The sequence below is a fragment of the Diadema antillarum genome, unplaced genomic scaffold (genome assembly GCF_040938485.1).
Source record: "Diadema antillarum isolate AM-2024a unplaced genomic scaffold, OU_Dant_1.0 seq00001346_RagTag, whole genome shotgun sequence".
Taxonomy (NCBI): Eukaryota; Metazoa; Echinodermata; class Echinoidea; order Diadematoida; family Diadematidae; genus Diadema; species Diadema antillarum.
Window position 1 is genome coordinate 95,089 of NW_027272111.1, and position 23,814 is coordinate 118,902.

The 23,814-nt window shown below is 37.9% G+C and overlaps 1 protein-coding gene across 1 annotated transcript; it reads left to right on the forward strand.

Annotated features, from left to right (window-relative positions):
- Positions 1-3,221: 3,221 nt before the first annotated feature.
- Positions 3,222-23,810, forward strand: LOC139708520 (choline transporter-like protein 1; the record flags this gene model as incomplete). The annotated part of the gene is made up of 17 exons (XM_071620462.1): positions 3,222-3,453; positions 5,403-5,510; positions 6,550-6,657; positions 7,518-7,660; positions 8,390-8,617; positions 9,480-9,558; positions 10,256-10,319; positions 11,066-11,224; positions 12,334-12,404; positions 12,899-13,018; positions 13,845-13,970; positions 14,837-14,997; positions 15,681-15,767; positions 16,902-17,017; positions 21,659-21,825; positions 22,610-22,702; positions 23,727-23,810. Coding segments are annotated over exons 2-17 (1,848 nt in total), but the record flags the coding sequence as incomplete, so codon positions are not given.
- Positions 23,811-23,814: the final 4 nt, after the last annotated feature.

The following is a 23,814-nucleotide window of genomic DNA, read 5'->3' on the forward strand; positions in this document are numbered from 1 at the left end:
TATCTAAGCAGTTATGATAATCTTTTCACTATTTCACATACATTGCACAGCGTTTGATGCTAAAGCATCAGCTAACCCGAGGTTTGCAAACACAAAGTTTACCATTAGTTTATCTGACCTATGATTATGAATTAAGGTGATTCAAATGACAGTTTTGAAAGGTCTTCTCTCCCTCCCACACCCCGAAAAAAAAAAATGTAATGCTTTCAGAAAATGTTCATAATATGGCCGGAGATCCTTTTGCAAAATGCGAAAGGTTCTCTCGCGTGGAAGGAACTATAAAGGAAGATACAACTTCCTCGCCCCCTCGATTCACATCCAAGAGACTTAATTGGTACACAGTGAAAAGACAAACACGGTAAAGACGAGGTGAAATTCCATGATTTAGCCCTTTGCATTTCCAGAACTATTTATTTTGCACATTTTTTTTTGCCCAAATTATTCCAAACAATGTGCCTAATAAATCATTGAATCGTTCAAAAACTGAAATGCACAGTTCCCTCGTGTGCGTGTGTGTTTACACTCTGTGTGCGTGTGTGTATGTGTGTGTGTGAATGGGGGGAGTGACACCCAAAATAACTCTGATTTACCCTGAGTATTGATTCATTATATTGGAAAATTTCCGAATACAATGTAATACCCATGTCAATAAAAGTGTGCACTAGCTGACTAGACCAAAAGTTCCCTCGTATATTGGAGGCCTGGGGGATACACAAATTCCTCCTTCGGTAACACCTCCAATAACTCACATGCACACTAGGAAAGATGGAATTATTTTCATTTCACCTCATTTCATTGTGACATAAATACATCCACAGACTAATGAAAAGTAACACATTTAAATTTAGCCTATGCATGAAACCATGCGGGGGAACCTACACATGGCAGCAGATGTTTGTGGGGTAGGTCCCCAGAACAACGAAAAAAAAAGTCCAACACAAGCAGTTACGCTCACACACACAATACACGAACGCAAGTGCACCTGGACAAGCATGAGTGTGCGCATGCACTCGCACACACACACACACACACACACACACGTGTACACGCAACCCAAATAGAAACGAATGAGAAGAAATGAGAAGGAGGAACCAATAATTACAAGCCCACAATATAGGGACAGCATCAAGTGGTAACCAAAGCCGTGCCAACAGCTGCAAAAGAAAAGAAAATCTGAAAGAAGAAAAGTTGAAATTGAGACCATGACATTGTGAACCTGTTCAGTAATCACGCCGAAGAGTCTAAGTCAATATCAATTATTTCAAATTTTCAAATCCCTCCCCCTCCCCACCCCCACCCCCAAAAAAAGAGAAGAAGTTTTTTTTTTTTTTTTTTTTTTTTTTTGGGGGGGGGGGCTTGGGTTTAAATGAATAGCATCCGGGTATTCGCTGTATTTCTCTACCTGAAGAATTCCAAACTTTGGGGCCATTTTCAGTTGAAATATTTTGCAGTATTTACACTGTGTTTTCAGTTATGCGGTATATGTCACTCTGTCTCGCTGAATAGTATTTTCTTATTTTTCTTAGATAAAAGAAAAAACTCCAGGGGCCCGTTTCACAAAACTTGTCATCAGTGACAACTACCACATTTTTAAGACAAATTTGCTCTCAGCCAATCAGGTGCAAGGATTTCAGTAGCTTGTCACATCTATCAGTGTCTATAGGGCTTTTTACACTTGTGTTTCTTAACCCCGGACTTTCTCTGACCCAGGACTATCGTTAGTCCCGTACCAATTTTTTCAGCTTTTTACACTCGCCAATTAGTCCCGTACTATCTCTTGTCCGGGGTTAAGGAGAAAACTGACCTTTTTACACTCGTATTTCTTAGCCCCGGACTTTCCAAACCACATGAATATTCATAATTACGCTGTGTACTGTACACGTACACGCACGCACCGGCAGCACTTGATTACCTCGTTTCTGATTGGTCAGTGAGGGTCGGACTTCGTCTCCGTCGCTTGGCCCAGGATTATTTTTTCGTTCTGTTTACACTCACTTGCTTGGCACCGCAATTGCGGTGCTAACCCCTGCTATTTTGCAGGGCCAGACAGTACCGTACTATCGGTGGGGCTAGCCCACTTTGGCAAAAACGAGTGTAAACAGAAAGTGGGCTAAGGATAGTCCCGTACCAACGGTGGGGCTAAGGCCCCCCCCCCCCCCCCCCCCCCCCCCTTAGCCCCACCGTTAGTCCGGGGCTAAGCAAAATTGTACAAGTGTAAAAAGCCCTATAGACAACTTGTCACTGATGACAAGTTTTATGAAACGGGCCCCAGAACTTCGGCCTCAGGCAAAACAAAATATAACTATCAATGGTTTACCAAGATTTTGTTATGCACGTATAAACTGAATGTTTGTTTTGTATTGTTCCTTTGTCATTTGGTTATGTCTGGTTTAAATTTGTCACATTGGTGTTATTCATTTTCGATTTGATTTGATTTTAGAAACAACATAAAATAAGAACGAACGAACGAACGAACATCTAACAAGACTGAAGATGATAACGATGATGAATGTTTGTACCTGTACTACGAAGCAAGCTCCAGTTTGTGAATGTCTAAATCTCTTAAAATCTACATTGACTCGAGCTTTATTCACGTATCAAGTCTGTATCACCACCACCTATCCATGTTAGGGCCTATCTTGCGACAGTTCATCTTGTACTATATAGGTCCGTCATCACTACCTGAATTATACATCTTTATTTCATGCCATCACTCTTATCTCAACTATTGCTCAAACATACGCCTACACGTTACCCGGAAGACAGAAATTTGTGCGTGCATCATTTTGTACTCAGATCCTGGTAAACTGTCGGGGTTCATTGGCCGTGTCAGCAGAGGATCAGATGACATTGAGGTATAGAAAGAAGAAAATGGAAAAAAAGAAAGAAAGAAAAAAATAAACTAATGCACATTTAATTTTTTTCTTGCGGTGTGTGTTCCAAGGAGGGCGAAGAAGAAGAAGAAGAACTAAAGAAGAAGAAGAAGAAGAAGAAGAAGAAGAAGAAGAAGAAGAAGAAGAAGGAGAAAAAGAAGAGAGAGAGAGAGAGGGAGAGAGAGCAATGGGTCATCACCATGGTAACCGTACCTTGTTGTGCCGAGACCGATTACAAGATTGTCACGCTCACCACATCCCACCATGCCCTCACAGACGCGAGCTCTCCGAAAGGGCTGCGAGCGCTCGAGCTGCGTAGGTCTCGTTCTCTGACCAGTTTGTGGACAACTTTGGTGGAGGTAAACCAAGTCTATTCTCAAGATGCAATTCTTATGCCATATTACGAACTTAAATAGGTTCGTAAGGCTGCTAGCGCATCAATTCACTTGAGATAAAGTTGGATGATCACTTGGACACAGTCGACTTTTGCCGATGCGACGATTTCTTTACCTTGAAATCTCCGACCATGGAATTCGACGCAAACCCTCCTCTATCAACTTGACCAAGTTTGCAACACCAGGTAAATTTGGAATTGGTTTATTTGATATTTCGGTGAATAATTTTGTGCTAATTTTGAGCGGTGTTTAAAACACAAAAGATGAAAGTCTCGCAGTAAAGTATGGAGTCATGCTTTAATTGCTGTTGTTGACAGTTTGTGATATTCTAATATGCTCCGTGATTACGAAAGGTAGAGAGTATTTGGTCTAGTGTATAGAGATTAGTCGTTTTTGCATATGAACTTTAAAAGTTAATTCTGATTCTGTACAGGCATCCTCTGGCTTTTACTGACAGTGCTTCCAAATATCTGAAAATGACACATTTAAGCATTTTAATTTTATTTGAGTGTTGAAAGTGCAGTCAGTGAAAGTTTTCAAATAGAAATTTCAGACCTTCATAGACTAGACCGACAAAACGATCATGAATATCCAATGTTCTCATAACGTCAACATTATTATTTTGAGATAAAAATGACACTTCGTATAAAAAGATGTAGATGTAAGATTGAGAGTCTTAATACCTATACTTTGGCAAATTGTATAGATGAGATTTAATGATGAGACTGCGTCGTATGATGCTGCCGTGGCTTGGTGCACGGATAAGACGATGGACTACTGTTAAAGCTGTACCCTCAACACGTCGCTGAGACCGAAACATGAGACGGGGTCATGAACCTGACCAACGCAATGTTTATCATCATGATATCATGAAAGTGACTAGAATTGGCTCTATCGGATGGTTTATGATATGAATCCCAAACCATGTCTGAATAGACCGAGGAACGGGAACCAGTTCGTACGCAGCAAACGGATGAAAAACGTTACAGAGAAAATATTCCAACCATGCCCATCAAAGTATATCGAATGTTTGTGATTTGTATGAGCTGTAAATTCGATCTTTAACCCTGATTTTTTTTTTTTTTTTTTTTTGCTTAGTTTTGCACATTGTATCGGCCTTTACGCATCCCATTTTTGTATACCCCCGTTATTACTCAAAGTCGGGCACAGGACAGCATCTCAAATTAAAAATTTTGTCCCATCATGGAGTTTGTTTAATGCGGGGAAAATATATGAATGGGCTTGGAAATCTGGTTCTTTAGGTAAGGTAGGTTCGTTCACGGCTCGGAAAAATAAAAACAGCAACAAACAGAATTCATTGGGAATAAGTTTCAAATATAATATTAAAGCTAATCTAGTTGTGTCAATGTGTTTTGTTAATGTTTTTTCTTTTTACGTACGATATCATAGATAAAGGAGCGTAGACACAATGAAACCGTCAAGATCGTTTTATTGGAAACCGGGCAGTTTGATAGCAAATTAATGATCAGATTCAATACCGCGTGTACTTGTATTTATGTAATACTTTTTATGTTTATATTTATGTAATGGTATATAATTATGTAATAAAGGGGCAAATCAAATGACTCTATTCGAGATCATAGAGGAAACTATTACCATAAAGACTGATAAAACCATCGATTCAACATGAAGCGATGATCTGTTCTGTGATATTGATATCATACGATAGATATAGGTCAGATATACATTAAACTCAAATGATCATGACCACAATAAGTCAAATACTGTAAGTGCAGTCATAAATGATGATAAAAGATGAAACCATGAATATACAACAACAATAAAATTGATAAGCTGCTATATTGCAACGATTGCACGCCCTCGGGAATGAAAGTGGTTCTGTTGAGATCTAATAACCGAAAAAAAATATGATTTATGTCAATACTTTGCAATGCCTGATTCTACACTTCACTTCTTTGATTTGAATATATATTCATATTTGCTGTCAATAGATTTACTGTTCTTGTACCGCCCCGCCATGTTGTGGTTAAGTCCTTTATATACTGTATATATATATATATATATATATATATATATATATATATATATATATGTATATATATATGTATATATATATATAAAACTTTGTTTCTTGTAATGTCTTGTTTTGCAGAACCTTGAATCCAACATCTTGTGGAACTACGCAGTTAGTAGAAGCTGGTCACTTGCCTGAGGAAACATGTCTTGTTTTGGAGGTGGAAACCGAGTTCAACCGTTTCGTGTAAGTGCACATAATGTCTTTTTCCCTTTGGGCACATACCCGGCAACGAAAAACTGTCCGCAATTCTGATGTTCCATGATCAAATATCACCACCGCTCCCTTCCTCCACCGCTCCCTTCCTCCACATTATGCACACGAATGTTAACTGCACCAGTGCCAAGATACGGCACTAAACTGTATCATTGCGTTGCGCTGTGGCGTGATTATGCCGTCATGACCATTGTTCTGCGACGCATCTTGCGCGCATTGCTTTTTATGACATCACGCGCCACAAAATGAGACTTCTCCCTGGATACCATTCACGTATAGGAATTTTTCAATGCATGAGTGAGGATACACGTCCTTCTTTATAAACAAAGAAACACAGGGGGATGGTACAGTGCAAAGGATAAATGAGGGAAAAGCTGAACAGGAATAAAGCATGTAACTGAAAAAAGAATGGCATCAACTCAATGAAATAGAATGGGTTCCTCACTCGACACAGAAGCTAACGAGAATGATCAAGTAAACTCTGACAGAAGCCCAGATAGACCAAGGCAGTACGCTATGGGAGAAACTTCGCGAAAGAAAGTAAGTAGGGCCTACATGTATTTCCTTTTGCAAACTTCACCTTATCTGAGCACTTTGGTTGCATGTCATCAAAGTCTGACCATATACTGACCAGTATAGATTTTTTGAAGTTCTGAAAATGCGCAAGATAGAAAAGTATTATTTCCATTTATCTGAAATGTTCGCAAAGTGAAAAGCTTTGACTTGTCTATTCAACAACTTCTTTCTGAACTTCTGCCATTCGTCTTCATCTTCCCTCCTACTTACTCTCCATCATCTTCGAGATGATCTTCGTCGTCATTATCTTTTTTCTATTCCTGCGTCTTCTTCCTCATTTCCTTCTCTTCTTCTAAGTCCTATATCTCCTTCTCTTTATTCTTTATCTTTTCCCCTCTTGATTTTTCTGTTCTGATTCTCCTTCCTTTCTTTCTGCCTTCCTCCCTCCCTTCAAACCATTATCTCCTTTCTCCGCTATCTCCTTCACCTGCAGACCGACCCGGCTGACCGCGAGGACGACGGCTTCGAAGGACCGCTGCGACAACGAAGCTGTCGCGACGTGCCCTGCCTCATCATCTTCCTTGTATTCCTCGGCGGAATGGTGAGGGCGTTCTTCAGACTTAAGTTAGAGGCATAATCTACCATTCGCAGATAGAAAAACCCAGGATGAATGCTTCAAAATAGTCCTAAAATGTGTGATAGGGATAAAAACAACCACTATAAAAATTTGAATGAGTGTAAACGATGTAAAGTATTGTTAAATATACAAAATGTGAACCATAGTTACAATAAAAATGTTTCAAGACTAAACCATCTAGAATAATTATGATTTATTGAGAAAAATTGTAATATCTCCTTATATTCTAGACTTTATCACGAAAATTTGATATGGTATGGTGTTATGTGATACAGCTGACCTATACATATATAATATACATCAAATATGATCAATTGAATACTTTTAAAATCACTGCTCCCCAAGGTAAACAGTACCTCTAAAGCACTGTTTTGAAACGGAATAGTGAATTAATTTTTGGTATTTCTTTTTTCTGTTTATGTGTTTGTTTCTTTGACCGTTCTTTGAGAACGAACACACACAGGCGACTCCCGTCATAACGAAGTCCTGGGGACCGGCAGTTTTCTATTGTTACATAGAAATTTCGCTATAGCTGAACAGTTAAGTACAGAAAGAAAGACAGATGATGGGTTTAGGAAATTAACTTTTACTTTGTTGTACGAGTATTTCGTTATCGTTATCGTTATTCTCTTGTTAATTATAACTGGAGTTCACTGCATCTATATTGGACAAAAATTATTCTAAAATGTGTACATTACAAGATGATCAAATTTGTTAAAAATACAGTCGGAGTGGCGCATAACAAAGACAGAGCTTAACAGAAAATGCAAAACGATACGTACTTAGAATTTGTGTATCATTTTCTTTCCGACTTCCCCGATAAGGGTTATGTTACTTATTTGGCCCTCCGTGATGGGAACCCAGCAAGACTGATCTACGGGGACGACAGCTTCGGCAACGTTTGCGGCCGGAAAAACAGCCCCATATCGAACGTATCTCTCTCCGGCAGGGATATGACGGATAGACCGTGAGTTTTTATACTTTTCGCTTCCTGGCTAGCAAAGTATCATGGGAATGCCCCATCAGCCAATGCTCTTGCTTGTCTAAGTTGCTTATAATGACAGATATTTTGTAAACATGCCATTATACTACGTGATGTATAATACATTGTAGGGTACTTCTGACCGACTGACATAAAATTAGTAGGAATAGTGGAGTAGAAGAAGAAAAAAAAAAACGAGCAAGTGTTACTTCAGGAATATTGTAAATAACAATGATTGTGGCCGTAAGTTCATTAGCATATAAATGTACCTATCATACGGAATAGCAAGAGGCCATAAATAACACTGTTTATCCAAAAGGCAGACTGAAGTCCAACAATTGATTTTAATTCCTCATTTTCAAGTAATCGCTAATGGCTTCGCTTCGTGCATGAAGTTCAATGGCTTCGCTTTGTGCATGAAGTTCAATGGCTTCGCTTCGTGCATGAAGTTCAATGGCTTCGCTTCGTGCATGAAGTTCAATGCTTTCCTTTTGAACGTCATGGAGTTGTTGTTTTTTTCCCCACAGCCAAGGCAATTTATCCGACGTCATCTGTTGCCGTTAATATTCGCAACATATAACCTATAACTGCCTAAGAATTGGTCGCCATGTGAACGTGAACTCTGAAGCAAGTCAACGTGCAAATCTCTAGTAACATTGATGTTACCAAAGCTTTGATTATGCTTTAGCTCGTGTTTCTCTCCAATACTACCAGGTACGTGTTCTTCTTCGACAAAGTCGCCTTCACTGGCGTAATAGAGTCCAAGCGGCTCTGCGTCGCCCAGTGCAACAACGAAACCGTGCTCAGCCGGTCGGGACTCTACAATCTGGCAGCGAGCAACATCACGGAGCTGTGTTCGTACGATGTGGCTGTTGACAGCTATCTCACTGCGACTGATCAGGGGGTCCGCGCCGAGTGTCCGCCCACACCGCTGTTGCCAAGGTAACCATCCACGCGCGCTTTGACAATTATCGGTCGTTTGCCTAACACGTCGGGTGTCTGGGCTTCTCAACCTATCTTCTTTTCTTTTTTTCTAACCCAAGACCCACTTCAGCTATTTCTAACTTTTCGTTTGTTTGTTTGTTTGTTCGTTTGTTTGTTATTGTTGTTTTTTTGACGCCCAGTTACAATTTGTGTAGATGGAATATAAATCTTTTTCATTCTTACTTTGGGAAGACATCGCGGCCCTCCTGCGGGAGTCTTGCGCCCTGCTGTGAAGCACTGTACTAACCCATATACGTAATTACCTTTGTCAGCACGCGGGCAAGTATAATGCATAAACAATGAAGGGAAATATCATAATTAAAGTAGTGCTCGTATAAAGAGGGTCAGTGCTGGTCAGACCGAAACATATGCTCTTAAAGAACAAATCATGTCATGCACTTACGCAAACGAGGCAAAAAAAACTGATTATTGCAATGTTGTAGCACGTGGGTGGACAATGCAACATTGATTACCGTGCTTCATTGCGCATGGAATGCTGTTGCTGATACAGTCTAGCGAATGTAACATTTGGAATTTAACATCCCGGACGCAAATCTTGGAAGAAACCGCACATTTGTAGGATTTTAAGCCTAATGTTGTATTTGTTTTGTCCCCGGCATTTTCGTCAACACTTCGCCAGTATTCAACGGAATGCTTACTATGGTCCGTTTTATACGCACTGCTTTTCTTACGGTTCCTGCCATTTATTTTCTTTTATTTGATTTATATATCTTTGTATCTTTTGATCTTGTACTGCAACATGATGGTAAAATAGAAAATCGCATTGAAATGATTATGTCCTTGTTATCTCTGTACACAGTAAACCAGTCCTTTTTCGTTGCATTCCAACCGAAGTGATTGGCGTCGCATCTTCTCTTCTTAACAAAGACATCGTTCAGGTAAAGTGCGAAGTTTTCTTTCCTCGTAACATTTGAAAAAATCACTATGATTTGAATTCTTCTTGCCGAGTGAGTTATAAGAGAAGTTACAGTGAATGATATTCGTTGTAATAGACTATAATCATAAAACCTTCGAATCGGTGAAAACAATAACAATATCAGATCAATGTCAAAGGAGTCTGGTCCATGCTTTGATTAATGTTATTATGAATGTGTTGAGTGACCAGTCTGGGCCCCGTTTCATAAAACTTGCTATTAATGACAAGTTGTCATAGTTGTTATAAGATACTGACATCAATGCATCTGATTGGTTAAGTGTAAATTTGTCACAAAAATGTGGCAGTTGTCACTGATAACAAGTTTTGTGAAACGGGACCCTGATCTGCTGACAGACGTCATTTAATTGGAAGCCGCACATAGTCATTTTGACATCTTGACCACGCGGGCGTGTTGTCACTTTGGCAAAATTCTTAAAAGATGTGCACTGATAAATTTAAGAATGATACTTATGTTTTGGACTTAGATCAAACAATAAGAGTCTTTTGTCGAGGGCTGAGGGTACAAAAAAAAAACCAAATGACAGAATGCTGTCGAATAGGATGAAAGAAGAAGATATTGGTCAATGTTGGTTGTTATTTAAACCCGACTCATTGGTTTACTGTCTCTTCTAACACTCCCTGTCTTATGTCAACCATAGAATGTACTTGGAGACCTGGAAAAATCATGGCGTGACATCGTCTACCTGTGCCTCATGGCGTTTGGTATGTATGAATGGTTTTTCCTATTTTATAGTATCATCTTTACTTTTCATAATATGAAGAGCTTGCAACCAAAAGGCGCTAAATCCATTGAGAAATGATGGATTTAGCGCCTTTTGGAAGCAAGCTCTTCATATGCTCTATGAGATAACTGGCTCTCCTTTGAATTCGGCCCAATTATGTTTTCCTCTTCTTCTCCATGTTCTCCTTTTGACAATTTGACACCGTGTGTGCCGAGAGGGGGAAAAATGAGCGGACAAGGGTTAAAATGTTACACACGTTATTATGTTTCACATTTTACCGATCTTTCCTCCAACGGTCATTCAAAAAACAACCTAAAAATTGGTAAAGCTTAATAATGGTACTCTGTTACTCCTGAACGAGGCGTGTTGATGAGGTGTATGTTACAGGTATTAATTGCGTGTCTACTGTTAAGCACATGACGTATAGGCCCAGTGCAGAGGGACATGCCGTTAGGTAGACGGAAGATAAACACTGTCATTGATATAAATGGAATAATCTATATAGATAATGAAACAGAAAAGTGGGTAGATGATCTCACGGCCACATAATAGTATAGACTCTATAATGTAGGAAGAGAAAAGAAAGGGAGGGAAGGAGGAGCTTGAAATACTGAGTAAACGTTTATTCGTATTCAGTGGCCTAACAAAACAACAGTCGCAGACACAAGAGCAACAAAACAACAGGAACGGAAGTGGCATTGTTCCCTCTTTTCATTTTCTTGAAAGCGTTTTCAATCGTCGTCATCCTCCTCCTCCGGTTCTTCGCCGGCGCCATCATTTGGACGATGGTCGTGGGCTTCGTGATAGGTAGCCTGGGCGGCACGGGGTTCCTCTGGTACCAGTGGTACACGTTCAGAGCGAAGTTTCGAGCAACGCCATCCGAGGGTAAGTTTGTGCTAGTGACGACATCAATAGTGACGTCAATTAGTTTCGCTGGTATGATTCGACGACAATCGTGCTGATGAATGTGCATGTAGACCCTGCTACCGGAGACACACGAGGAAACATGCTGAACCAGTCGTGCGTACTTTCATAGAATGTCGTGTTCTCACTTCCTCAACACTCGGCCATAAACTGTTATATCAAAATAATGTTACGCCTGGAAGTCTGTAAAATTAAAATCTGACCTGGCCAGGCTTGCGATCAATCAGACAGTCAGAATCAAACATGCAGGGCACACGTTGTTTAATTCGTTTTGACTTTTAACAAATCTATTATGTACCCTCTGAATATTTTTGTTTGAAAAATATCTCATCGGGGACAAGGGTAGTGTCATTTCAGTTTACAACATATACAATATGTGCTGTTTTATTTTATATATCCGGTACATATGAAATTTAAAGAAACGTATAAATGGTATTGGTTGTAATTTCGACGATTTAAGACAATTTACGTCTAGCTTTCAGAGATATATCACAAAGGAGCAGCTGTGCAGTAAAGCAATGTGAAATATTCAACACAGCTAAACTTATGTTTGATTCTAGTCAATTTGTACGACTAAAATAAGGAAAATGGGGAAAATGCTACGCAAATTCCTACCATTTGGTGATGAATGCTCAGCCGACAAAAATACCTAGCTTACAATCTATTCTAAATCATTTTAAGGTTCACTTTTGATAAATGAAACAAAGCAAAGCAAATTCTGATCTTAAAAAAAGGAAGAAAAATTGTTCGACAGAATTCAACAACTTAGTTTTCCTAGGCCATTTCAAGAGTTTTGAGGTGATGACGTCATCGTATCTTCCAATTATCGAGTCTTCGGTGAAAACCTGTGAAATTTCAAATAACTTCTTTTATGATATTATTTATTTTCGCTATATTTTGATGAACATTTTTACCACTTTGTTCACCTGATTCTCTTCTCCATTTATTAACGTGAATTTGAACATGGTGTGAAGCGGCACTTTAAAAGGGTGTTATGTCTCATTTGATAAACGCAAGTTATTCTTTTTTTTTATTCAAGTTGTCTGTTCTGCCACTTTTAACCCACACAGAACGGCTCGCGCAGGACAAAGAGAACGTGAAGACGATGCTCATATACGCCAGTGTTGCTTCGTCGGTGACGGTGAGCTTGATGGAAATGTCGTAGCTTTTATAAGTTAACATTCAGATAAAATCGAAATGCAAAGTTGCTCATGATATATATTTTACCATGTTTAGAACAATACTCGCAATTCTTATTTCAGATCCCCTCCCCTGAATATGATTGACATGCTACTATCTGTTCATGTTAGATACCCTATTCACAAGTCGGAAAACATCGGACTGGCTTTGGTGAACATGCTAGAAGAGTGCTTAAAATCAATCTGATATATTGTGGTAAATGCTCAAGAGCCAATGCATAGTGTAGTCCATTAGACCGAGTCCCTGTTTTATGATCACTTCTATTGCGGACGTTTCAGTCGTCTGTTATCTAAAGTTTTTACTATATAAATTGTCCTACTTGGCACGCCGAAATGACCTAACCTGTTAACTGTATTTTATTCAGCTGCAAAGTTTGTTGACTCCGTACGATCCTGTCTATCTCGTTTACCTGTGTCACCTTTCCCCCCTCTCCAGGTTATCTTGTTGCTCGTCTTGTTGGTAATGTTCAAACGGATTGCCCTCGTGGTGGCGCTCTTCAAAGAAGCCGGGAAGGCGATTGGAGCAATTCCTTTCTTACTCCTACAACCGCTATGGGTAAGTATTATGGGTTGTTGTTGTTTTTTTCGCAAATGACTGTTTGGAGACCTCTATATTAAAGAGAGTGATAATTCTTTGTGTGACAGACAGTCGAAGTCGAAGTCGTTGCAAATAATCAAACTGTTTGTCTGCAATGTATAATTATGTAGGCCTACGTCGATCAAATAATAATGACGATAATAATAATAATAATAATAATAATAATAATAATAATAATAATAATAATAATAATAACAATAATAATAATAATAATAATAATAACAATAATAATAATAATAATAATAATAATAATAATAATAATAATAATAGCAGCTTTGGTAATATGGTGTCACATGTGCTAAACAGTTTGCTTATGTTGTTTGATATCCAAGCAACAACACGAGTCATCACTCAGAGTAAACAAACAAAAAACAAACAAACACATAAAATGAAGACAACAATGTCATTTCTCGACAACCTTTTCCAACATCCTATGCATGCAGCTCTTTCGGGTGAAAATATTCTTAAACGCCCTGTTTTGATCCCCCTAACACTTGCATTAGCGGCTCTCCACAAAAAAAGAGCAAAAAAAAAAACTTACTAATAAATCGTTCCAGAAATTTTTCAGTGTATTTCTCCCATTTAATTTGATTATACATTTTGATTATAATTTTATATAATTATTACAGTATTAAATTCATTTCATCAATGATATGTATCTTTCGTAGCGCAAAGAAATTGCTCGACAACTTAACTGATTTCTTAGTTCATTTGACGGTGTCTGTCTGTCAGTCCTATCCTTAAGTTGTTGTTGTTGTTTTTTTTTCATCATTTTCTTTCACAGACTAGTCTCATCCTTCTTGGATTCTGTGGCGGCTGGGTGTTCATCTACCTTTACGTAGCAACCGCCGGGAAGCCAGAAACTACCGAGCACGGCTTTGTCGTTTACGTGACAGACAATTTCTCAAAGGTAACCCAGGGGTTCTAGAAGAACTGTTACTGTGGATATTATTCACTGGCATCTTTATCACTGTAGCAACACTTGGAATATTTGTTTTATAGGGCCCTACTTTCTTCTCTCTGACTTTCTTCCAAAACAACGACAACAACATCAACACTAATTGGAAGTGCAACATCTAAGATTTGATTGATTTAAATTTGTTGTTACATGATAGCCTCCCATTGTCGATACTCTTACATCATTTTCTCGTTACTCTGTGTTGTTAATATGTCGTATTCCTAAAGTAGTAGTTTATTGTTCCCTATCTATATTACTATATGCCAGTATATCTTAAAATATCTTTGGTAGCCTATATCTGCTAACTTTCAGTTGAAACCGACGAAGCTCTTTTTTTTCCCCAACCTGTGTATATCACCTATTACTAAAACTATAGTTTCAGTTCATTCATTTTTCATTTCATTTTATTTTTCGTTCTTCTCTTTTTTCCAACAGAACATAACACAGTATAGATTAGGAATTATATCACAATCGTATACATACAACTTGCAAATGATATCAAATGATGCAATAATAAAGTTACATATATATGCATGTATACTTGCAAAAATATACAAGGTAATGTTTCAGTTGGGAAAAAAAAAGAACTGAGAGGCCCACCAAAAAGCAAGCTTGTAGATTGTGAACCACTCAAGAAAAATCTATTGAAGTACTTATTTGCATATGCTTAGCACAAGTATAATTTAAGACAAGACGGTTAAACTTGTTCCAAACCTTACTTATCTTTCATACTTTTCCTATAGGGCCTACACATTTTGCTCTTCTTGCTGTCTATCTATAAGCATAAGATGTGCTTTTACCCTTCCCTTTATTCATAGTACATGGGTTGGTACTACATCTTTGGATTTCTGTGGGTGACGCAATTCATCCTGGCCTGTCAGCAATGCACCATAGCGGGCGCTGTAGCTGACTGGTTTTTCACGCGAGACAAGCGAAGCCTCCGGATTCCCATACTGAAGTCAATCGCAAGAATCATATGGTAATTAGATTTTGATAAGCGCCAATTACTGACTCATGTCATGAATAATTCATCAGTGTTAATGAATATCCATCAAGCAGGGACCTACAAACAGAGGCAAGCACACAATAATCTGGCAACCGTGTGTTATATTTACTTTTTTGGCAGGTGAACAATATAGTCATGATTAGGAATGAGTAAAGCCGAAAAGAAATATGTGACAGAAAGAGGAAAAAAAAAATGTACAGATCTATAATTAACTCTGTCTGTGCCAATAAGTCAAAATGTGCACAAATTTCACACACTTGTCTAAGGATAGGAGATTAATCTGACACGCATAGGGTTAAGTTAGACAGATAAAGTAGTGGTATGGACCAGATCTGATGCCATAAAAAGAAGAAGAAATGAAAGGAGGGTAGATTACGAGTTTCATGCCAGCAGCAATTGTATCTCATGGTCGCACTTCCGTAATAAAAAAAAAAAATCCTAATTATGTTCTTTATCTTGTGTTCATCGCTCTTCTTCTTCTTCGTCCTTCTTCTTCTTCTTCTTCTTTTTCTTCTTCTTCTTCTTTGTATCCTTCTTCTTCCTCCTCTTCTTCTTTTTCTTTTTCTTCTCCTGCTTCTTCTTCTTTGTCTTCTTCTTCTTCTTCTTCTTCTTCTTCTTCTTCTTCTTCTTCTACTTCTTCTTCTTCTCTTTTGCAGTTACCACCTTGGATCCCTAGCCTTTGGTTCTCTTCTCATTGCCATCGTCATGTTTGCCAGGCTAATTCTCGGCTTCATTCAGTCAAAGTGAGTGCATTACCACAGCAACGAAATTGTCATTTGCACCCGTCTAATAGTTGGGGGTTTACTCTGAAGTCGCTGCTGCCTGAACTCTTTGTCGCTAATGGCACAAGCGATACTAATGATTAAAGGGATCGTATAGTTTTGGTTGAGACCTAATTTCAGGTTTCTAACATTTTTTTGGTGAGATAATGAGAAACCTCTTATGAAATATGACAGAGCATGTAATTCTATGAGGAATTCAACGTTTATTTGACGAAAATTGGTTTTGAAATGGCTGAAATATCCAAAAAGGAGCGATTCTAATAAAGTGTGGGACCCACACTTTATTACGATCGCTTTGTTTTACTATGTTTTTGGATGTTTCAGTCATTCCAAACCCGATTTTCATCAAATAAACTTTGAATTCCTCTTAAAATGGTATGCTCTGTACTATATCATAAGTGTTTTCTTGGTATCTCGCAAAAAGTTTAAAGCCTAATTCTCATCTCCACCAATACTGTACTATCCCTTTAACTAGCATCGCTATATTCAAACATGATAAAGGCTAGCAAAGTTGCAGAGAGAGAGTCCTAAAAGCTGTTTTGTTTTGGTTTTTTTTTTTGTTGTTTATTTTGGTTGTTTTTTTTTCAAAAGAGGACCAAGCGATACAACGCAGCAGGAAAAAAAAAGATAGAGGAATAACAAGAAATTAATAAAAATTTTGAAATGATGAGAAACAGTTTATGCTTTCCTTATTTCCATCGAACAATATTATCTTGTGAGAAACCAAAAATCCGAAATATCCGAAATCTTTCAACAAATTAAAACTATATGCGATTGATATACATATGTACGCAATTATTCTTCATGACTTAATCTTTAAGGTGAAAGGGTGCAAAAAGAGATAGCGCTGTTCCATTCAAAGTTACTGTTCATGTCATCCATCCCTCTCTCTTTCTCTCTCCTCTTGATGTTATTATGTAATACACATTATGTATTTCAAATAAAGAGATGTATTTGTAACACGCATAATGATGTATGTATGTGTGTAGACTTATATGAAGACAAATCATATTCTCTATCTCTGCATTCATCATTTCTGATGATTGTCTTTATCTAACCATGTGGATCTGTGTACGTGTGACTGAATATAACCAGACTGAAGGGTTCGCAGTCAACGGTTGCCCAGTTCATACTCAAGTGCTTGCAGTGTTTCCTCTGGCTTTTCGAGAAAGTTCTCCGGTATCTCAACAGAAACGCCTACATCGAAATAGGTCAGTCGCCACGCCATTTCTTATGTATAGTCTGTTATTACCTACTAGCACCAGCACAGTACGGTATTCTACCGAGTAAAGTAGTGTTGAAAAGGTTTAAGTGACTTACAGACAAAATCGAAAAAAAAATGAAGATAGAAAGAAGAAGAAGAGAGGGGAGTTTGAGCATGCAGAAAGAGTGACTTTTACACAAGCTTGTTTTCTCCCTCTGACATCTCTCCCTCTCTCTAGATATCTATGTATCTATCATTTATCTATCTGTCCAGCGTTTTATACTCAAAATGTTTCTGTTTTCTTAACCTTCCTTTTATCGAGTGTGCATATGCAAATTAAGCTTATTGTTAATTTGAATGTTAAAATATGCAAATTATTATTTTCTGTTTAAGAAAATCATACTCATATTCTCTTTTTGTAAGAGATTGAAAATGAATGAATGAATGAAGGAAGGAAGGAAGGAATCTATCAAGCTCTCTCCCCCTCTCTACCCGGCCTTCCCTATCTCTCTCCCTCTATTCATCAATCTTTCTCCAAACATCTCTTTTTCTCTCTGTCTACCTATCTACCTATCTATTTATCTATCTATCTATCTATCTAACATTCCTACCCTACAAGACAGGAAAATTCATTTCACTTTTCTCCCGTGAGAACTGCATTTGCTCTTAAAACAATAGTACATACAGGTCCAACATTCTGGAATAGCCTTGACTCCGACATTATTGAATCGTTGTCATTGAACTGTTTTAAACGTAAACTAAAAAAATCCCTTGTGCAGGCTTATATCTAATAATACAACATGCAATTTTATTTGAACTCCCTCTTCTTTATCAGATTCGTTGTTTATCATATGTATTCCATGGTTGCCTTTTGTTTGTTTTTTACTGAGTCATTTATGTCAAGGCTATTCCTGAATTAATGAATCATTATGTATCATGTGCGTTTTTGCGCATTCTTACAGTTACGTATATGTTGCTCGGGTGACAAGGAGTCTTGTTAACGCGTTACAGGTGGCTACTTTGTATTTCGCTATGCTTTCGTATATTTTATTCCTTTCCTTTGCTCTTTTTGCTCTCTTTTCTTTTACGTCCCAGGCCCGTAGCCAGGGGGGGGGGGGGGGTGCGTCGGGTGCGTACGCACCCCCCCCCCCCCCCAAATTCTGAAAGGTCCACTTTTTCATAATAACGGTTTTTAGCAATTCTCAAGATAACAATCCAAATAAATATAAAAACACATTATATGCTACGTAAATGTGGAAGAGTACGTTTAACAATGTTAAAAATAATTGTACGAAACCCTTTTGTTGTATGAACCATCGGATCGTCCCCATGCACACAAACACACAATGTTATGCATCAATTTGTGCGAGCTATTACATATTGAAAACTTTCGGTCATCTGCGAAGCCGCGCTTCTGCGCGAACGCTACAACACGTAAAACGGGTCAAAAATCGACGCATTTTTCCACAAAATCTGCCATAACTTTTAAACTGTTTAAGAAGCAAACTTGGGGCGCCCGGATTCTGAAAGTGGACACTTTAGGGATTATTTATGTGTATATATCTTTATTGTAACATTTGTAGCAGTGACGCAAATTAGATCAGAAAAGTACCTTATGAGTAGAATTGTCTATGGCGAACAGTCCAAATTTGACGAATTTGAGCATATTTTGCCGTCTTGCAATTCTTCCAGACGGGATATCTCGAGAACGGAAGATCGCACAAACTTGGGGCGCACGGTTTCAGAAAGTAAAGGTTCTGCCCATTTTTGTGACATAAGAATCTTGTCCATTGGTTGAGCAGTCCTGACGCAAATTTGCAGTAAAGCTAGACTACCCATTCACAATTACTGTCATAGGGAACGTGTACAATCCATACAGAACTATCACGTGACGAGACTACCAACGAAAATTTGAGCCGTTGACCTTCACTGTCTGCCGTTGTCAGCAGTGTGACAGTTCTATTGGTTCTCATTTTAAAGTGAGCCAAAACCTAAGAACATTCTCACTTATAATTTCCAAAGAGTATTATGCAGGCACGCAAACTCATTTTAGTTGTATTTCATTTAAATGTAATGGGTAAGAGGGTATGAGAGAGAATGGAAAGTGCTGAGCTATGAAGTAAAATGGTAAAGTAAAAAGTTTGTCAGATAGTATTACAAAAGCCTGAATATTGCAAGAGCTCCGGAGTAAAAACAGTCAGTGAAAAACCCTATGTATGATAGCATTGTGAGAGCGTTAGACTGCATTGTGACGCATCGTTAATTTACATTCTTTATTGATATATTTTCATAAATATCTCAGGTAATGAGTCGGATTGGATTACAATTCTCACTTACAGCTTTGTAGAAGTCTGAGTCAACAGTATCACACAGTACTTCAAGACGTATTATAATACAAACGATTTCTTGAGCCTGCACCGTTTCAGGCTCTGTTCTGGATACGGCGGTAGAAACTCATTCTTTTTTGTTGTTTATTTTATCATTATTTACTAATCTCTTTTCTAACTTACAGGTAGCGGATTTCTTTGCAGGCCAAATTCGGAAATGTAGTGTTGATTATTATTTATACATTTTCTCATGTTTTTATGACAGTTCTATTGGTTCTCATTTTAAAGTGAGCCAAAACCTAAGAACATTTTCACTTAAATTCCCAAAGAGTATTATGCAGGCACGCAAACTCATTTTAGTTGTATTTCATTTAAATGTAATGGGTAAGAGGGTATGAGAGAGAATGGAAAGTGCTGAGCTATGAAGTAAAATGGTAAAGTAAAAAGTTTGTCAGATAGTATTACAAAAGAAACTCATTCTTTTTTGTTTGTTTATTTTATCATTATTTACTTATCTCTCTTCTAACTTAAAGGTAGTGGATCTCTTTGCAGCCCAAATTCGAAAATGCCTAGAGACAGATAGTAACCAAATATGCTACTATAATTTAATAAATAAGAAATAACCATTCCAGTATGTATCTTAGTGTGCACAGTAAGACAGATCAAATCAAATAGGAAAACATCTGAGCACTAAGCCTGAGGTCTGAATTTGCACTCAACTTCTTCCAATGGCTAACGGATGTTTAATTTTTGAATTTCACTGACCTCCAAATTTCACAAAGAAAACCTTCTTAGCATGATGGTTGATATGACATTTGACTGATATTGGAGATGTTTGCGAATCGGATCTACTACCTTTAATATTATTAAATCTAAAATGATTATTTGAAAGTTCGGAAATGCTGGAAATATCCTACCACAAAGGAGGCAAAATATAAATGGTTCACATTTACAATTCATTTTGTTTTAAAAATTTTCTTATTTATTTTCGTTTTTGACAAACTCGCATACCAACGGCTGATATACTGTATAGTAAAGTGAATGTTTCATCTTCCAAACAGCATCCAATGGGATGGAAAACTCCAACTGAAAGGTGGACACCGTGACCGTACTCGCTAAAGAAAACGCGTAATAGGGGTCGTTTTTTCTCACGGATTAGATGGAAAGTGTGATGTACGAGCGTATATAATCAAAGGGTATCAAAAAGGCCGAAATTTGGGAAAATGGTATATTGTTCAATCATGATGAAGTACTTCTTTAGGGTGCAGGAAACATTTAAGGAATACTTGTTTTTTAAGGCCCGAAAAAATCATATGATCATTACTCGTTTAGGGGCCATTTTGAAAGTCCATGTATGAGCATGGTGTCCACCTTTTAATTGTCGCTACCCCTCCCGGGACAGTATCAAAGGATCGTTTTGTTGATTAACGCAATCCCCCCTTCCTTTAAAAATCCTGGCTTCAGGCCTGCTAACGCGGGTATACAATATAGAAAAAAATAAAAGTTAAAACAACACCAGGAAAATCACTATTCTCAATTTTGCGCAGAGTCTCGAACACAATTAAACTTTGCAACTTCCTGGCAAAATGAGTTTTTACTATTTCCCAGATGAAATACCGTAACGCGATTGCATGCAACAGACAAAAATACAAATTTCCTCGAGACTTTAAAACGTCATTAAAACAGTCAAAATTCACAATTTGCGGCGCGCTTCGCGCGCAAATTCTCATACAACTTTTGTAGTTCGGTCGTCCAAAGAATATATATATATATATATATATATATATATATATATATATATATATATATATATATAATTGTGTGTGTGTGTGTGTGTGTGTGTGTGTGTGTGTGTGTGTGTGTGTCATCATTGGTATTTGTACCGAAGGTCCGTTTTTTTAGTGACCGCACCCCCCCCCCCTTGAAAAATCCTGGCTACGGGCCTGCGTCCCTTTCCTTCCTTTCATAGTTTTCGTTTCTAGGTTGTTTAAGAAGACCAACACTTTCATATATACGGGGACCTATACATTACAAGCTTTGCTTTTTAGTAGGTCCCCACATTTCATGTTTGTTAAATTGTCTTCTCTTGTATTTTTTGTAATTTACGACGCTATGTTCAATCTTATGTTCAATCGATCGTATCATGTTTGATGTTTTGAAATGTGGAACAATAAAATCAAATCAAATCAAATCTATCTATCCATCCATCTATCTATTTATACATCGCTATCTATTTATCTATCTATCTCCTTACATGTATCTTTCTCCCTATCTATCTATCTATCTATCTATCTCACTTTTTTCCCATCTTTCTTTTTCAGCAATCTATGGCTATGGCTTCTGTAAGGCGGCCCAGAAGGCCTTCTCGCTGCTCGTCTCCAACGCCCTGCGCGTCGCCGCCATCAACTCCGTGGGCAATTTCCTCCTCCTCCTCGGCAAGGCCACCGTCACCGCCTGCGTCGTCGTGATCGGAATGCAGCTCCTTCAGGTTCGATCACGGGATTCGAGCAAGTCCCTCCAATTTATCTTTAATAGCGTCGTGACCTTATGCTCAAGAATTAGGTCTCGGCGTCGTCAATAATCAACCGCTCTTCAGGTATAATAATCAGCTTATCTATAGAAGGCACATTGCCACCGTCAGGGTACTTGCCAGTGATAACGCTTTATTGGTTGTACTGGATGTAGTGATAGGTATGTTGGAACTTACAGCTATATTAACATATATTGTGATTTATGCAGCTGAAAAGATATAATATCTGTGCCATGAAAATTCAAGAAAGTAATTACTAGTGATTAATCACACATAATACATGGTGTTCGTAGAGAAATATGAAAATCGTTTAAGAGGAAGAAAAAAGACCGATAACATGTGCAATGCTTACCCTTTTTTTTTCTAAAACGGATTACTTGTGATAGTATTCCATCTGTATTGGGTACTGGGTCTTTTACATTTTTCTCTTCATGAAGATCCTGCCCTTATACTAAAATGTTGCTTTTGCTCGTTTTTTTCCTGAACCATTAATATCAATATAACTTGCACCTTCACCATTCCTAAACAAAACAACTTTTTTCAGTTTCAGTGTTCGCCAAAAGAAATGTTCGCTTTCATAACTACATTATGGAGCTTTAATTGGGTCACGCGGTAACATACCGTAAAATGAAAACAGATTATGTATCTGATCCGTCTTTTCGGCAATGTTTCATCAATTATTACCTTCTCCTTACATAACTGTTTTAAGAAACATATTAATTTCTTTATATCCCTTTTGCAGGACAGAACGGATCTCAACTATTACGCAGTACCCATTGCCCTGGCAGCGCTCTTCGCTTTCTCTATAAGTCACGTGTTCTTGCTCGTGTATGAGGTGAGACATCTTTTTTTTTTTCAATCAAAGATCATTCATTGCATTTAATAGCTATTGCCGAAATGAAGCACAGACAATACAAAATGGCAGCGCGAATTATGTCCACCCCTACCCTTTCTCTTCCCCTCTCTGTTACACATGTGATACCAAACTACAGTGGAAACTCAGTATTGAATAACGAGATCCTTGGGACCAAGACGATTGTTCTTTATTTCAGATATTTTGTTATGTTAGTATAGTCAGTACACAATACAAAACAAAGGAAATAGATTCACTGGGACGGGAAAAATTAGTTTGTTATATCAGAGGTATTATGTTATTCAGATCTCGTTATATCGAGTTCCCACTGTACTCATACAATTTGTACGTTGGCCATGGAGGATGGGGAAGGGGAGAGGGTGGTGGCTGGCTGACGAAAAGGGGATACTACCCTAAACGCTTAAATGGTTATGTTCTCTGAGTCATGTTACTTGTGAGCGAGTAAATGTACACGTACATCCAATTACGTGTACCAATTTCACTGGTCTACAAATTTTGGGCTGATATGATTCAAAGCAGGTATCATTTATTCATTCACATTACCTGATTACACAGACAAAGATGAACGTTCGCACATGATTACAAACAATGTTTAGAGAAAGACAAGAAACAAAGAAGAACACATGAGGATGATTGACAGTGACACATAAACAAGCTACTGTAAAAGTGGATACTTTCCTCATGAGTAATTTTTCGCGGAGCGCCGTGTAAGATGAATTTCGTGTGTTTCATCGACCAAACAAATTAGGAAACAAATTAGTTGCAGTTCCTTTTAAGTTTTAAGTCTGACCGTAAAATATAAATCCGAAGTCTCATAATAAATATGTTCCTTTATTTAGTGTTTGTGGTTTTTTTTTTTGTCTCTGTATGTGTGCGTACTGTTTTAAACTGGATATTGATTAAATTAATACATTTTTTTTGTATATTCATTTTGTGTGTGTGTGTGTGTGTGTGTGTGTGTGTCTGTATGTCTTTTATCATACAGATGGCAATTGACACACTGTTCCTGTGTTTCTGTGAAGACTGTGAGCGTAACGACGGCATCAACAAGCCTTATTACATGAGTAGAGACC